Raw genomic sequence first — 17,341 nt, forward strand, 5'->3', positions numbered from 1 at the left:
GACACCTCTAACCTGCTTTTAAAATTTCTACCAGATACCAATGTATACAGGAAACAAGAGTCAAACACACAGACCACAAAAACCTTTAAGGAAAAATGCACAAAGCTTTAAAACTAGAAATAAAACCAATGAATGTATATTCTTAATTAAGACTTCAAAACTACCTGTTACCATACTTGAGTCTCCTATAGGACTAAACGAGACGAGTTCCATCAGGCCCCATTGCTGAGATGTACTGGATGTTTAGTAATACATGCCCAGCAGGGTTAGACATTTTACCTGTCACCTGAGCAAGTTCACTGTTGCTCTTATGTCATTTGCAACAGAAAAATCTAAGACTGATTCAAATGTACACGCACTGTCAGGGCAAATAAACCAGGGCAGTCTGACTTTACACTCTGCTCTTAGTCCCCATGTTCCGTTAGCATGCCACACCAAGTAAACCAATAGTAGCCATTGTAATGGACCTGACTATCTGATCAGGGCTGGCCACTTCTCTGGTAAGATATTCCACACTTGTTTATTTTTGTAGCCACTTTATTTATTCCTCTTAATATTTCCCCCTCCACGAGACATGATCTTGGTTCCAGGGATTAAAATGTAATTTGGACATAGGAGATATTAATGTCTCTGAACAGACAGTAAAATACTTGTGGTATTTTACCACAGATTTTCTGTGGTAGCTACTAGAAACAAAGAATTACTACTGTCGCATGTTCAGTTGTAAAGCAAAAGTATTCTGCACACAGCATGAATGAATGGATGATGGATGGATGGGTGCATGCATGAATGACAGCATATTTCAACGCACTTACTATTGTAGCATCATCAACTACGGAATTCTCCTAAGCCTCCGTAGTGGCTTGATCACTGAGGCCACTATGAGGACTTCAATAGCACCACTCAGCCTGTTAGGGAAGCATAAAACCTCGTTTCAGCCTGAATGCTGACAATGTTAGTGCGAGACAAGAGTGATTTAGATCATACCGAACACAATATAAGATACAAATATGTACTAGTTACAGACAACTGTGATATAGAGGTTGGGGAAATCATTAATCACACAGGCGATGGACCAGAATTTCAGGAAGATGTTGACAAGAGTATCTTCTTGATAATTAACTTCAAAATGATATAAAAATATTTTTTTGTATTTATTTCTATAAATATTGTTTTTTAAAGATTTATTTATTTATTTACTTATTTATTATAAGTACACTGTAGCTGTCTTAAGACACACCAGAAGACTATAAATATTCTTATTCCTGTTGTATCTTTCTCTTTTCTAACTTCCTGTGTTGATCCATAAATCAAAAAGTAGTAAATTTCATTTACTATTAAAAGGTAAAAAAAATCTTTTTATCTTTTGCATTCTGTGGGCCTTCAATTCATGTCCAGCTACTCATCTAGTCTGATGTAAAATTGTCTTTCATTTGAAAATTCCTCCCCATCCCTGCTATGGATCAAACCCCATTAGTTCCAGCCCTGCCACAAAAGCCTCACAGTGTCTCCCTTTGGATAAAAAGCACAGTGTTTCCCAAGTGCTGGATGAGTTGAGAGTGTTTTTTCTAAAAAGGAAATTTTTATCCCATGAAAGTATAATAAAAAGATTTTAAGGCTTTGGCTTCTTCAATAGTTGATTGCACGGTTTAACTGTTAATTGTTTAGTAGCCAAAAGTTAAGTCTGCCTTACTAAACTTTGAAAATGAGTTGTGTTACATCCTACAAACTTTGCAAATATCCATCATATTGCAATGTACCAAGAGAACAAATATAATACACATTCTTGCTTTTAAAATGAATCAATCACAGAATCCAATTGTATGCTAGGATTTATTCTTTTCTTTTCTTTTTTTGTCTAAACAACTCTAGCTTAATTTACAGTTCCATATAAAATGAAAAATAAATTATTTAAACATGCAAGCCATGCTTTTGGATGAAATAATTCATATTAAGAAGGACTGACATGCAGATCCTTACCACACCAGCATTGCCAACATAATGAACACAATAAATACAGTCAATCATTCTAAAAGCATCTTCCCATTGAACTACATTATGTTTGAAAATGAAATTAAATTTAAAACTAGAATTAACCATAATAGTTGAATTTAAACATTCTTTAAATAGCTTAATTTGCTCACAAATTATACAATGCAACACATTTAGAAATGCATTTGCTAAATAAAAAAACAGACAAAATGTAAAGTAATTCACGGAAGGCTGCTTCAGTTCCCACAAGATGGCATGAAGACCCTCAAAACCTGCGCATACTACAAAGAACAGGGAGGGGTGAAAGGTCAAGGATCCTCTACCCTCGGGTGAAAGGCAGCTGAATACAGTAGCCTCCTTGTCTTAGGGGACTCCTTCTGCGGTGGGAAAGGACCACACCCAACTGAGGAAGAGATGTTTACTCAGTTTACAATACCCATCAATTACACGGGAACTGTAGCAGTCAGGTCCCTGGAGGCAGGAGCTGAGGCAGAGGTCATGGAAGTTAAATAAGGCTTCTAGGCTCTCTCTAGGGCTCCATCAGCCTGTTCCATCCCCAGCCCAAGGGAGCATTGCACACCCCGGGCTGGCCCCGCCCACAACAATTTTTGAATAAGAAAACTTCTGGCAGACAGGCCTGCAGGCCAATCTGAAGGGAGTACCTTCTCAGTTAAGGCTTTCTCTTCCCAAATAATTCCAGTTTGTATCCAGCTGACAAAACTAACCAGCCTGCTCCCTACACTTCTAGCTTGTGGGAGGGAGGGAGGGAGGGAGGCAGAGAGAGAGAGAGAGAGTGACAGGGAACCCTTGGGAAAGCTGGCCAGCCAGACTAGCCAAATGGCAATCTCCAGGTTCAGCATGAGATCCTGTCTACCATGCCATGTGGAGACCCATCAATCAGGACATGAATCAGGTCTTAACACACATGTACCCCTCACAAAAGCATACATATACACATGTGTGCACACATACCACACAAACACACCTACATGTGGAAAAGGGTGTTTTGTTTTGTTTTTTAAGTGAGGAACAGCTTGACTGTTGGCCAAACAGTAAGAATTTCATTGCATAGAATTTGAAAGATTAACTGGAGAGCAATGCCAACAACTGAGATACATGCGTGTTTTTATGTTGTAAGAGTAAAAATACTCTGTGGCTAGTGGCAGTTGCTGGTTGCTAGCAGATGAGGCCACATTTTCCTCAGGGGTACAGCCATTGGCAAGTTGCTCATGCTCCAGTAAATAATGCTACACTCATACTCATACAAGCAACACTAATTAAACCCAGTGGGACGCACATACATATGAATACACGCACACACACAAAGACATTGACATAGAATGAAGGCTAATTGAGAAGAAGAAAGTAAGGAGTTAAGCAGGAGAGGGAGGGAACAAAGCAAGGTATTGATCGGTGAATATGATTAAAACATACATGTACAAAATGTTCAAGATAATTAAAAACACCCTTTATATGCTAAAATAACTTAAAGATGTTGACGACTTATGTGAAACACACAACTAGATTTGAGAAAACAAAAGCTGCATCTCGTGCACATCACACACACGTGGAAATACATCACATACATGTGCGCATACCAAAAGTATCCTCTGGGCAATGCTCAACACATAGAACTTTCTTGTCCTCATCTGGAAAAACTAGAATATTTTAACTCTTAAACTGCTGTTAATGAGAGAAATGAGAATAAAATTCCAGTTTGGCTGGACTTCATCTGTTGTTAAGGTAAATATGGTTCCAGCTTTTTACAAGTTTATGTACCAAATTGTCAACGCAGAATGCTGTGGGAGAATAGGGGTATCCAACTTTCCAAGAACCAAGAACAATTTCAAAGAACCAATATTTCTTAAGTTCTATCTTTAAAACAGCCCCCACACCTGCACCCCCGTGGCACTCTGCATTACTGGGTGCTTTGGGGATGAAGTAAGTTCACTAAAGTTGACAACGCGTCGAAAACCTGGAAGCCAAGCTCAAGCACTTCCAGGAGCTGCTGTCGTTCCTTTGTCGATTTCCAAAAACAGAAATTTGGTAAAATCTACGTTTCTGGAGGGTATGAACCTCCAAAGCCTAGAAAACATCAGGGCTCATAACTGATACTGAAAATACATAGTTTCAAGTGAACTAGCATTCAAAACTTTCGCTATCACCATCCCTCATCCACAAGACAATCTTCCTTGTTCTGATTATAAACAGACTCTTATCCGGTCTTCCAAGCTCACACTTCAACCTTGTGTTGATCGTCCCATAGTCTTGATGTTTTCAAAACTAAACTGTTGAATCACTAGGTGAAGGGTCGTCTCTTCCCTGGGTTGACTTCCTCAAATTGTGGAACTCTACCCGCACCAAGATTAGAACCCAGAGGGGACCCCGCCCACCCTCACTGTTCAGATCCCTCCAATTCCCCTTCTAGGGAGAGCATCCTTCAAGTCCCGGCCACTTCCGCCTAGTTCCACCAGGGGGCGCACTGACAGCCGCCCCGCCCGCCCGGCCATTCACCTGATCCCGCCTCTGCCTCTCCCAGGGGAAGCGTCTCGTGCAGCTCGGCCTCTGCCGCCGACTTCCTCAGCGTCGCCAGCACGCTCTCAGGGGGCAAGTCGACCAACTCTTGCCAGATCGACTTGGTGTAGAAGTCCACTGTATGCGCGCTGGAAATGGCCAGGGCGCCCCTTAGGAAGCTCAGCAAGTCCTGTAACGTGGCGTGCAGCGTGGGCAGGTCCGGGGCCCTGGGGAGAGGGCTGGCCGCCGCCATGACGCTCGCCCTCCAGGGCTGCAGGTGGCGCCAACATGGCCGCGCGACCCCTCTCTCCCCGGAAGCAGCACGGGCCGAAGCAGTCGAGCTCCGAGCACGCGCTAGTTTGGGAGATTGATTGCTTCTGCCTGGTGACGTATTTTGTCGGCGTCCACTGTAGTTCTACTAACCCGGTGGTGTAAAATGGCGCCCGGGCGGCCGTCTTCGAGGTTGCGGACCGGAGGATTTGCGGCGCGTGGGGAAGGGACTCCTCAGGTCAGATTCGGAAACCAGAATGGGAAACGCAGGACCTGGCGGCCGAATCACCAGCAAGCCTTCCTAGGGAGCGTGCGCGAGGGTATGTAAGAAGACAGCCGTGGTGGAATCCTCGGGCCCTCGGAATCCTAGGGTGCACGATGGGTCCCGGCTTGGAAAAAGGCTTTAGGACGTAGACCCGGACGGCTTAAGATCGGGGTAGCCATTCCTACACCTGCCAAACCCGAGAGCTTCTCAGTCCTTTGCATGGGAGAACCGGACGGTGCTGTCAACTTGAGGTTTTTAACGCAGCTCTTTAGTTTAGGCGGAAGCACGAAGCGTCTAGGGGGTCCACTTGTCTATGTGCATACAGGCATACTTGCATCTGTATTACAGCAAAGGAAAGAGAGGAAGATCAGGTTAAAAGAACCCTGTACCAAAGCCCTGATTAAAAAAAACAAAACAAAACAAAACTACACAGTAGCCCTCTAGTCTCATAGTGCTGTCTTTCCTAGATTTGTTGTCTTATCTTTGTAAGGCCTCTCAATGCACGTCAAATGGTTAAGTATTTTTGTTCGATCAAATAATAACTGGCAGGTGTTCAGAAAGTTATACAGTATCCCCCTTTTTGTTGTGTTATATTTTGGAAAATAAGTCATTAGTAAATTTATCCAAGGGAAAAATAACCGATTACCCTACCTTATTTTTAAGTATTTACTTAAGACTCTGGTGATGTTTTATATGAAGTAAAGAAAATGTAAGCTGTGAATACAATTGTAAGTTCAAGCTGAGCAGTAAAGTTTAGTTTACTGTACTTAGTTTTTATGTGGTGTCTGACAACTGTTAGCCTTATATTCAGCTAAAGGGCCAGCTTGCTCTTCACCGAGTCATTAAATGTGTTGCCTAACCTAAATTTTAAAGCAAAGCCAAGCAATTCTACCATTTGGATATAATGTAAAAGAAAAAAAAATCTCCGTTTATTTTTCACTTTCTGTTAAAGTAATTGTGACTGAGATCTTTCAATGTTAGGACAGGGTTTTGCATTTCGGAGAAAACTGAAGATCCAGCAAAATTACAAGAAATTGCTGTGGAAGGTAAAGAAGGCACCAACATCACAGGGATCCCAGTTCGAAGATCATTACCCAGAGCATCTGAAACACCTGTATCTAGCTGAGGAAGAAAGACTCAGAAAACAGCAAAGAAAGATTGACCTTGCTCTGTCAGAAGGACAACTTGACCAGCCTTTGCCTGAGGAGGAAGGCAACACTGAGCAGGCTGTGTCTGAAGAACAGTCGAGTGTTTTCCAGCCTCAGCCAGAGGAGCCGAGTACAGTAAAGTATGCACTGTCTTCTTTGGAAAGTCTTCACTTTAAAGAATGTTTTATTAACTTGTGTAAGAATTAGAAGTTTTCGTAACACACTTTTCAAGTCATGTAATAATATTTCACGGAGTCTCCCCTTTTAATATTAAATGACTGAAGTAGGCTAGTTGAGCATAGATGGTGAAATTATGAAATGAGAATTAATAGATCTGAATTTTGATCTACCTCTCAAGAACAAGTAATACAATTGGACCATAATTAAGCCCAGTTATTAATGTATGCATCTTAATTTGGGGTTGGGGCTGAGTTTTATGTTACAGATCTGTAAGCCCAATATTTAGAAGGATGAGGCCAGACAATTACCAATTCCAGGACAGCATGGGCAACATAACCAACCAGATACTACAAAAATAATGCAAGCGTGTAGCCATTGGCACTTTGGATTATAAAGCTAGACTTTCCATGTTAGTATACCAGTGTCCTCTATGATGGGAAGGATAGTATAAAATTATTTGAGAGCCACCATGTCCACCATCTTGCACAGCCCCAATCCGGATCATCTTGTCAGATCAATGATGTTCCTAAAGCATTTCATGACGTTTTGTCATGTTCATTTATATCAAGTATTCTAAAACATGCTTGATGTTTGGTAACTTTATGACTGCTAACTGCTGTTCTCTGTATTTTAATTTGCATTTTCTGCAAAGGGTACAGGAAATAGATTACAATTAATGAAAACCAAGCAAGGCATGATTTTATAGGCCTGTAATCGTCTCAGAAGGCTGAAACGGAAGATTGTTGTTAATTCAAAGATAGCTTGTCCATAGTAAGAGTCCATCCTATGAAACAACAAAACTGTTAGCATGTGGACGTTTTCCTGGATGAGTGCCGGCTCATCTCTGTTGACCCCTGTACTGAGGAGGGTGAGCACAGGTTAGAGGCTAAGCTGGAGCAGGCGGCGGGTTTCAGGCCAGCTGACACTACTTTATCTTAAAACAAAACCCTTTGGCCACTTTGATTTGAGCTAGTTTATAAAACTTTTGCTACATACAAGACAAAACTGTTGTCTTTCAAAGCTGAGGCAATGATTGTATGCACAGGACATATGCAGGACCAAGCCAGGCAAAATCCCATCATGGGCTGCAGAGGGACTCACAAAGTATCATATCTAGCTTTGGAGATTTTGACGATTGATGGTTGTTGGGGAGGGGGAGTCTGTCTTCCTCAGACATGCCTGAGAGACTACCCGTGCTCCAGCAGATGGCTCCACACTCATGCACATGCTCTAGATGCACGTGAAGCTAGGAGGGACAAGTGTAGAGAAGGATGCAGAAGGAATTGGAGAAGAAGAAATGGTGCGTAGGTTTGAGCAATAATACTTTGTATGAATGTATATAATTCTCAAACTGAAAATTGTTTGTGCTGCAAATAAGAACTAAGTATATAGTAGGGGTAAAGGAAGAAATGAGGGTTGGTCGTGCTTTGTTTTCTGTAGACTCTTCTGTCATGCAATAGTAGATGAGACAGGTAGATCCTTGGAGCTCATTGGCTAGCCCCCTGGTTTGTGAAGAGCCCTTGCCTCAAATACAGTGGTGAGCAGTCCCTTAGTCTCTGTACATGTCTATACACTATGCCCAAACCCTCAGGAACACTCTTGTGCATGAGAAGTAGAAGTGAAGAATGACACTCTCACACTGAAGTTTTCAAATGTAGATAATAGAAGGAAGCAAAAAGCCTATTGGATATTTTGGGCTAGGAGATCAGGACTGTCTTGGTAAGGACATTTTGGGATGGTGGAGCAGAAATAGGATGTCAGAGAGTCAAGGAGTGAGTGAGAAGTCATGACCAGTTTATTCTTCATGCAGAAATTTACTATGAAAAGTTAAACATTATTAGCTGGCCAGCAGATAGACTTTGGTAATGGAAGACATATGCACTTATTTTTAACCAGGGAGTTGTTAAAGTAGATTGCAGTTATGACAGGAGAAGGTGAGACACACAGGAAAGGAAGGTTGCTACTAAGTGACGTAACAAGTAACACCAGTGCCTTCCCTTTCTAAGAGCTCAAGGTGCTTCAGTGTAGAGCACTGCAAATGCAGACTGTCTAGGAGGGATGGCTTGTGGTAAGAGGAGGAGACAGACACAAGGACGACAAAAGCAGTCAGATTGAGGTTTATACCTCAACTTTTGTTGCATCTGGTACTTCATTTTCCACCTGTTATTTTTTTTTTTTTTTTTTTTATTATTAACTTGAGTATTTCTTATATACATTTCGAAAGTGTTATTCCTTTCCCGATTTCGGGTAAACATCCCCTCCCCCTCCCCCCCTTCCTTATGGGTGTTCCCCTCCCAACCCCTCCCCCCATTGCTGCCCTCTCCCCAAGAGTCTAGTTCACTAGGGGTTCAGTCTTAGCAGGACCCAGGGCTTCCCCTTCCACTGGTGCTCTTACTAGGATATTCATTGCTACCTATGAGGTCAGAGTCCAGGGTCAGTCCATGTATAGTCTTTAGGTAGTGGCTTAGTCCCTGGAAGCTCTGGTTGGTTGGCATTGCTGTACATATGGGGTCTCAGCTCCTTCAAGCTCTTCCAGTTCTTTCTCTGATTCCTTCAACAGGGTCCTATTCTCAGTTCAGTGGTTTCCTGCTGGCATACGCCTCTGTATTTGCTGTATTCTGGCTGTGTCTCTCAGGAGCGATCTGCATTCACATTTTGATCATCCTTCTTGAGTTTCATTTGTTCTAGGCATCTAGGGTAATTCAAGCATTTGGGCTAATAGCCACTTATCAATGAGTACATACCATGTATGTCTTTCTGTGATTAGGTTAGCTCACTCAGGATGATATTTTCCAGTTCCAACCATTTGCCTTTAATTTCATAAAGTCATTGTTTTTTGATAGCTGAGTAATATTCCATTGTGTAGATGTACCACATTTTCTGTATCCATTCCTCTGTTGAAGGGCATCTGGGTTCTTTCCAGCTTCTGGCTATTATAAATAAGGCCGATGAACATAGTGGAGCACGTGTCTTTTTTATATGTTGGGGCATCTTTTGGGTATATGCCCAGGAGAGGTATAGCTGGATCCTCAGGCAGTTCAATGTCTAATTTTCTGAGGAACCTCAGACTGATTTCCAGAATGGTTGTACCAGTCTGCAATCCCACCAACAATGGAGGAGTGTTCCCTTTCTCCACATCCTCGCCAGCATTTGCTGTCACCTGAGTTTTTGATCTTAGCCATTCTCACTGGTGTGAGGTGAAATCTCAGGGTTGTTTTGATTTGCATTTCCTTATGACTAACGATGTTGAACATTTCTTTAGGTGTTTCTCGGACATTTGGCGTTCCTCAGCTGTGAATTCTTTGTTTAGCTCTGAACCCCATTTTTTAATAGGGTTATTTGTCTCCCTGCTGTCTAACTTCTTGAGTTCTTTGTATATTTTGGATATAAGCCCTCTATCTGTTGTAGGATTGGTAAAGATCTTTTCACAATCTGTTGGTTGCCGTTTTGTCCTAACCACAGTGTCCTTTGCCTTACAGAAGCTTTGAAGTTTTATGAGATCCCATTTGTCGATTCTTGATCTTAGAGCATAAGCCATTGGTGTTTTGTTCAGGAAATTTTTTCCAGTGCCCATGTGTTCCAAATGCTTCCCTAGTTTTTCTTCTATTAGTTTGAGTGTATCTGGTTTGATGTGGAGGTCCTTTATCCACTTGGACTTAAGCTTTGTACAGGGTGATAAGCATGGATCGATCTGCATTCTTCTACATGTTGACCTCCAGTTGAACCAGCACCATTTGCTGAAAATGCTATCTTTTTTCCATTGGATGGTTTTGGCTCCTTTGTCAAAAATCAAGTGCCCATAGGTGTGTGGGTTCATTTCTGGGTCTTCAATTCTGTTCCATTGGTCTGTCTGTCTGTCTCTGTACCAATACCATGCAGTTTTTATCACTATTGCTCTGTAATACTGCTTGAGTTCTGGGATAGTGATTCCCCCTGAAGTCCTTTTATTGTTGAGGATAGTTTTAGCTATCCTGGGTTTTTTGTTATTCCAGATGAATTTGCAAATTGTTCTGTCTAACTCTTTGAAGAATTGGATTGGTATTTTGATGGGGATTGCATTGAATCTGTAGATCGCTTTTGGCAGAATGGCCATTTTTACTATATTAATCCTGCCAATCCATGAGCATGGGAGATCTTTCCATCTTCTGAGATCTTCTTCAATTTCTTTCTTCAGAGTCTTGAAGTTCTTATTGTACAGATCTTTCCCTTGCTTGGTTAAAGTCACACCGAGGTACTTTATATTATTTGGGTCTATTATGAAGGGTGTCGTTTCCCTAATTTCTTTCTCGGCTTGTTTCTCTTTTGTGTAGAGGAAGGCTACTGATTTATTTGAGTTAATTTTATACCCAGCCACTTTGCTGAAGTTGTTTATCAGCTTTAGTAGTTCTCTGGTGGAACTTTTGGGATCACTTAAATATACTATCATATCATCTGCAAATAGTGATATTTTGACTTCTTCTTTTCCGATCTGTATCCCCTTGACCTCCTTTTCTTGTCTGATTGCTCTGGCTAGAACTTCAAGAACTATATTGAATAAGTAGGGAGAGAGTGGGCAGCCTTGTCTAGTCCCTGATTTTAGTGGGATTGCTTCAAGTTTCTCTCCATTTAGTTTAATGTTAGCCACTGGTTTGCTGTATATGGCTTTTACTATGTTTAGGTATGGGCCTTGGATTCCTATTCTTTCCAGGACTTTTATCATGAAGGGGTGTTGAATTTTGTCAAATGCTTTCTCAGCATCTAATGAAATGATCATGTGGTTTTGTTCTTTCAGTTTGTTTATATAATGGATCACGTTGATGGTTTTCCGTCAGATATTAAACCATCCCTGCATGCCTGGGATGAAGCCTACTTGATCATGGTGGATGATTGTTTTGATGTGCTCTTGGATTCGGGTTTGCCAGAATTTTATTGAGTATTTTTTGCATCGATATTCATAAGGGAAATTGGTCTGAAGTTCTCTTTCTTTGTTGGGTCTTTGTGTGGTTTAGGTATAAGAGTAATTGTGGCTTCATAGAAGGAATTCGTAGTGCTCCATCTGTTTCAATTTTGTGGAATAGTTTGGATAATATTGGTACGAGGTCTTCTATGAAGGTCTGATAGAATTCTGCACTAAACCCGTCTGGACCTGGGCTCTTTTTGGTTGGGAGACCTTTAATGACTTCTTCTATTTCCTTAGGAGTTATGGTGTTGTTTAACTGGTTTATCTGTTCCTGATTTAACTTCGGTACCTGGTATCTGTCTAGGAAATTGTCCATTTCCTGCAGATTTTCAAGTTTTGTTGAATATAGGCTTTTATAGTAAGATCTGATGATTTTTTTAATTTCCTCTGAATCTGTAGTTATGTCTCCCTTTTCATTTCTGATTTTGTTAATTTGGACACACTCTCTGTGTCCTCTCGTTAGTCTGGCTAAGGGTTTATCTATCTTGTTGATTTTCTCAAAGAACCAACTTTTGGTTCTGTTGATTCATTCTATGGTCCTTTTTGTTTCTACTTGGTTGATTTCAGCTCTGAGTTTGATTATTTCCTGCCTTCTACTCCTCCTGGGTGTATTTGCTTCTTTTTGTTCTAGAGCTTTTAGGTGTGCTGTCAAGCTGCTGACATATGCTCTTTCCTGTTTCTTTCTGCAGGCACTCAGCGCTATGAGTTTTCCTCTTAGCACAGCTTTCATTGTGTCCCATAAGTTTGGGTATGTTGTACCTTCATTTTCATTAAATTCTAAAAGTTTTTAATTTCTTTCTTTATTTCTTCCTTGACCAGGTTATCATTGAGTAGAGCATTGTTCAATTTCCACGTATATGTGGGCATTCTTCCTAATGTTATTGAAGACCAGTTTTAGGCCATGGTGGTCTGATAGCACGCATGGGATTATTTCTATCTTTCTGTACCTGTTGAGGCCCATTTTTTGACCAATTATATGGTCAATTTTGGAGAAAGTACCATGAGGAGCTGAGAAGAAGGTATATCCTTTTGCTTTAGGATAGAATGTTCTATAAATATCTGTTAAGTCCATTTGGCTCATGACTTCTCTTAGTCTGTCTCACGTCTCTGTTTAATTTCTGTTTCCATGATCTGTCCATTGATGAGAGTGGGGTGTTGAAATCTCCTACTATTATTGTGTGAGGTAATGTGTGTTTTGAGCTTTAGTAAGGTTTCTTTTACGTATGTAGGTGCCCTTGTATTTGGGGCATAGATATTTAGGATTGAGAGTTCATCTTGGTGTATTTTTCCTTTAATGAATATGAAGTGTCCTTCCTTATCTTTTTTGATGACTTTTAGTTGAAAATTGATTTTATCTGATATTAGAATGGCTACTCCAGCTTGCTTCTTCTGACCATTTGCTTGGAAAGTTGTTTTCCAGCCTTTCATTCTGAGGTAGTGTCTGTCTTTGTCTCTGAGGTGTGTTTCCTGTAGGCAGCAGAATGCAGGGTCCTCGTTGTGTATCCAGTTTGTTAATCTATGTCTTTTTATTGGGGAGTTGAGACCATTGATGTTGAGAGATATTAAGGAATAGTGATTATTGCTTCCGGTTGTATTCATATTTGGATGTGAGGTTATGTTTGTGTGCTTTTCTTCTCTTTGTTTTGTTGCCAAGACGATTAGTTTCTTGTTTCTTCTAGGTATAGCTTGCCTCCTTATGTTGGGCTTTACCATTTATTATCCTTTGTAGTGCTGGGTTTGTAGAAAGATATTGTGTAAATTTGGTTTTGTCATGGAATATCTTGGTTTCTCCATCTATGTTGATTGAGAGTTTTGCAGGATACAGTAACCTGGGCTGGCATTTGTGTTCTCTTAGGGTCTGAATGACATCAGTCCAGGATCTTCTGGCCTTCATAGTTTCTGGCGAAAAGTCTGGTGTGATTCTGATAGGTCTGCCTTTATATGTTACTTGACTTTTTTCCCTTACTGCTTTTAATATTCTTTCTTTATTTTGTGCGTTTGGTGTTTTGACTATTATGTGACGGGAGGTGTTTCTTTTCTGGTCCAATCTATTTGGAGTTCTGTAGGCTTCTTGTATGCATATGGGTATCTTTTTTTAGGTTGGGAAGTTTTCTTCTATGATTTTGTTGAAGATATTTACTGGTCCTTTGAGCTGGGAGTCTTCACTCTCTTCTATACCTATTATCCTTAGGTTTGATCTTCTCATTGAGTCCTGGATTTCCTGTATGTTTTGGACCAGTAGCTTTTTCCGCTTTACATTATCTTTGACAGTTGAGTCAATGATTTCTATGGAATCTTCTGCTCCTGAGATTCTCTCTTCCATCTCTTGTATTCTGTTGGTGAAGCTTGTATCTACAGCTCCTTGTCTCTTCTTTTGGTTTTCTATATCCAGGGTTGTTTCCATGTGTTCTTTCTTGATTGCTTCTATTTCCATTTTTAATTCCTTCAACTGTTTGATTGTGTTTTCCTGGAATTCTTTCAGGATTTTTGTGACTCCTCTCTATGGGCTTCTACTTGTTTATTTATGTTTTCCTGGAATTCTTTTAGGGATTTTTGTGACTCCTCTCTATGGGCTTCTACTTGTTTATTTATATTTTCCTGGAATTCTTTTAGGAATTTTTGTCATTCCTCTCTGTAGGCTTCTACTTGTTTATTTATGTTTTCCTGTGTTTCTCTAAGGGAGTTCTTCATGTCTTTCTTGAAGTCCTCCAACATCATGATCAAATATGATTTTGAAACTAGATCTTGCTTTTCTGGTGTGTTTGGATATTCCGTGTTTGCTTTGGTGGGAGAATTGGGCTCCGATGATGCCATGTAGTCTTGGTTTCTGTTGCTTGGGTTCCTGCGCTTGCCTCTCGCCATCAGATTATCTCTGTGTTACTTTGTTCTGCTATTTCTGACAGTGGCTAGACTGTCTTATAAGCCTGTGTTTCAGGAGTGCTGTAGACCTGTTTTCCTGTTTTCTTTCAGCCAGTTATGGGGACAGAGTGTTCTGCTTTCGGGCGTGTAGTTTTTCCTCTCTACAGGTCTTCAGCTGTTCCTGTGAGCCTGTGTCTTGAGTTCACCAGGCAAGTCGTTTGTAGTAGAAAAGTTTGTCTTACCTGTGGTCCCCAGGCTCAAGTTTGCTCGAGGGGTGTTGTCTATGAGCTCTCCGCGGCCTCAGCAACCAGGAAGATCTGCGCCGCCCTTCCTGGGAGGTTCCGTGCACCCGGGTTCCAGAGAGCTTTTGTTTTCCTCTGGGGTCAGAACTGCGGTCAGCGTGCAGTCTCTTCTGGTTTCCCAGGCGTGTCCGCCTCTCTGAAGGTTTAGCTCTCCCTCCCACGGGATTTGGGTGCAGAGAACTGTTTATCCGGTCGGTCCCTTCAGGTGCGGTGTCTCAGACGCAGTGGACCTGCTGCTCCTGGGCCCTCCTCTACGGGTACCCAGAGGCCGTATACAGTTTCCTCCTGGGCCAGTGATGTGGGCAGGGGTGGGCAGCGTTGGTGGTCTCTTCCACTCTGCTGCCTCAGGAGTGTCCGCCCGACCAGGCGGCGAGAACTCCCCTCCAGGGGGCCTGGGAGCAGAGAGCTGCTGAAGGCAGGGATCCTCCGCTGGTCCGGGACCTCCACCTGTTATTAACAGCTTACTATCCATCCATCTGTGTGCTAAGTATTTCTCCCAGAAATACCCATTTACCATCCTTTGATCTGAAATCTTGCCTGTACTATAGTTTTAATGTCTTATTTGGACATGTCCCTTTTGCTGTTGTAGTTGGTATTGGTATTTTTCTTCAGGCTTCCTTCAGTTTGTATTAGTGAGGTTTTTATATATAAATACTGGATTTGACACAGTATCATTTTTTTGAATGGTTTAACTTACCTGTCTTAATCTATCTTGCAAGTTCTGTGACTTTTCCAAAGAAAAAGAGAAAGAAAACTTCAAACCAAAAGGCACAGGAAGAGTATGAACGAGTACAAGCGAAGCGTGCTGCTAAGAAATTCGTAAGTCCTCCTTTGTGCTTATTTAGCCTTGTTTCTCAGTGGCACATAATATTTATTGTCTGCTTTAATACTTATTTTATGCTTTACCTAGTAGTCTTGTAGAATTGTACAATTTTCAAAGTCCTTATTTGGTTCAGACGATCTTAGTAGGTCAGTGATAAGATTTAAAAAACAAGCAAAGAAAATGTTGCTGGTAAGTAAATAATTTGAGCAGCTGTGACAATGTTTCTCAAACTGGGTTCTTTAGCAAGTTCCTTAGAATAATCTTATATGCTGTAAATTTGCATTCTTGAGACCTAAGTAATCAAAATATTGATAATTTTCTTAATTTAACAAAATTAATAAAGTTCCGATATTTCTTGAGGCAGGGTCTCACTATGTAGATCTGGCTGGCCTGGAACTCAGAGATCCACCTGCCTCTGCCTCGTCTGTGCTGGGTTAAACACGTGCTCTGTCACATCTAGCTGCTTATCCTTATGTAAGTGTGGAATAAAAACATGGTTGCTGATTTGAAGTAACGGGATGTGGCATGATGAGCACTTGAGAATGTGCTGATAAAACCAAGCTCTGCCACCGAGGGGTCCCCAGCGAGGCTCTTCTTTATCACTGAGTTAGTCTTTGGATGTCAGACCAGCAAAGCAAACTGAGTTTTTTAGAAGAATGACATGTGCTATAGTTTCACAAATTGCATATAAAATTCCTTGCTAAATATAATTGGTTGTAATTACAAGTAAGTGTACATCTAATGTTTGTCTGGTATATCATGTTCAGGCTCCCTGGACTAGAGGTAAAGAATGCACTTAGTCCAGTACAGCATCTTTTCAGCTGTTACAGTGAAGTAGTAAGAGTGTTACAGTGCTCGTTAATACTGGATCTGCAGAGCCCTTACAGTTTTGAATCATAGTCCTCTATGCTTGGACTTGAATTTTAATTATAACAAGTGAAATGAGCATCCTCGTCCTCGTGTCTAGCAGAATGTTTTGCACTTATATAGTAGGTAGGTAGTCAGCATTTTCTAGGTTAAATCTCTGAATTAGTTAACAACAACAAAATAGAAGTACAGTTTTCTGGAAATTAACTTTTTAGTGTTACTAGGATATTAACAGTTAACCTCTGGAAAGGACCCATTTTTCTTTTCTTGGTAAAGAATTAGAGGGCTAATCGTTAGTGGATTTAAACAATGAAATTATTAATTATTTGGCTTCTCAGTGAAATTGTTAAAGGCTCGACTTCCCTTTTACATCATACAAATGCATAAAGTTCTGCCCTGGCTGTTATTCTGTGCTATCCATTATACCATTATGATATTAAAGCAAAGAGGAAAACTGTCCGTTCCCCTCTTACACAATATAAAAGACAGATTGTCAAGGCTTGCAGAGTGACAGCCATTTCAGAACAATTTCTGGCCTGTATTTCCTGTTTATGACTAATGAACACCAACTGTGTTTATGATCGCAGGAATTCGAAATGAGAAAGCAAGAAAGAGAAGAGGCTCAAAGGCTCTACAAAAAGAAAAAAATGGAAGCTTTCAAAATACTGAGCAAAAAGACTAAAAAGGGCCAGCCTAACCTGAATTTACAGATGGAGTATCTTCTTCAGAAAATACAAGAGAACAGTTGAAGTGGATACTTCGTCTTTAAGGATTGAGTCCTGACTGACTGTCGCCCCCTTTTGTATGTGTATCAGGAGCCTCCTAGCGGTGAACTCTTGTTGACATCAAATGGATTGCTGAATTATTTTTTGGTTTTTTGAAAGATAAATTTATTTATATATATGTGTGTATATATACTGCACAAAAAAATGACTTTATCCTGAAGATCTTTAAAAACTTGAGTGGAATTTGTATGAAATAAACTGCTTTGAAATAGGAGATTTGAGCTCACAGTGAGATGTTTCAGTGCTGTGAACATGTTTCCATTGCCTACTGGAAACTAACTTTAGATCCTTGCCTGGCCTGGCAGCTGGACTAACAGTAACTTACGTGGTAATCATGGAGTTTGAGGTAGGGTTTCTGTGCAGCTTTATATCTCTGCCCTCAAAACCCCCTTGCCTC

General features: G+C 40.9%; 2 protein-coding genes across 3 annotated transcripts in view; one reads left to right on the forward strand and one right to left on the reverse strand.

Annotated features, from left to right (window-relative positions):
* Positions 1–4,818, reverse strand: part of Mettl25 (methyltransferase like 25) — an 81,411-nt gene extending 76,593 nt beyond the window's left edge. The window contains exons 1-2 of one of the 2 annotated variants that reach the window (XM_032911930.1): positions 4,507–4,766; positions 816–908 (exon numbers count right to left, since the gene is read on the reverse strand). Coding sequence is in view for 1 of the 2 variants with exons in the window: in XM_032911921.1 (XP_032767812.1) it covers positions 4,507–4,759 (253 nt within the window). In the remaining variant the exon portion in view is untranslated. Of the gene's footprint in view, positions 1–815; positions 909–4,506 lie in introns of both variants that reach the window. The other variant, XM_032911921.1, reaches the window with a different exon arrangement.
* A 61-nt stretch (positions 4,819–4,879) lies between these two features.
* Ccdc59 (coiled-coil domain containing 59) lies at positions 4,880–17,013 on the forward strand. Its single transcript, XM_032911942.1, has 4 exons — positions 4,880–5,096; positions 6,023–6,329; positions 15,189–15,288; positions 16,747–17,013. The coding sequence occupies exons 1-4, from the start codon at positions 4,943–4,945 to the stop codon at positions 16,906–16,908; spliced, it is 723 nt and encodes a 240-aa protein (XP_032767833.1). The 5' UTR covers positions 4,880–4,942; the 3' UTR covers positions 16,909–17,013.
* The last annotated feature ends 328 nt before the right edge of the window (positions 17,014–17,341 follow it).

This window comes from Rattus rattus, chromosome 1, assembly GCF_011064425.1.
Source record: "Rattus rattus isolate New Zealand chromosome 1, Rrattus_CSIRO_v1, whole genome shotgun sequence".
NCBI lineage: Eukaryota > Metazoa > Chordata > Mammalia > Rodentia > Muridae > Rattus > Rattus rattus.

What these genes read in the sequence shown, in the direction of transcription:
- Ccdc59 (XM_032911942.1), top strand. Translation starts at nt 4,943, where the DNA reads ATGGCGCCCGGGCGGCCGTCTTCGAGGTTGCGGACCGGAGGATTTGCG. An exon ending in CCTAGGGAGCGTGCGCGAGG is followed by an intron (nt 5,097 to 6,022) that starts GTATGTAAGAAG and finishes TTTCAATGTTAG; the next exon opens with GACAGGGTTTTGCATTTCGG. An exon ending in GAGGAGCCGAGTACAGTAAA is followed by an intron (nt 6,330 to 15,188) that starts GTATGCACTGTC and finishes CTATCTTGCAAG; the next exon opens with TTCTGTGACTTTTCCAAAGA.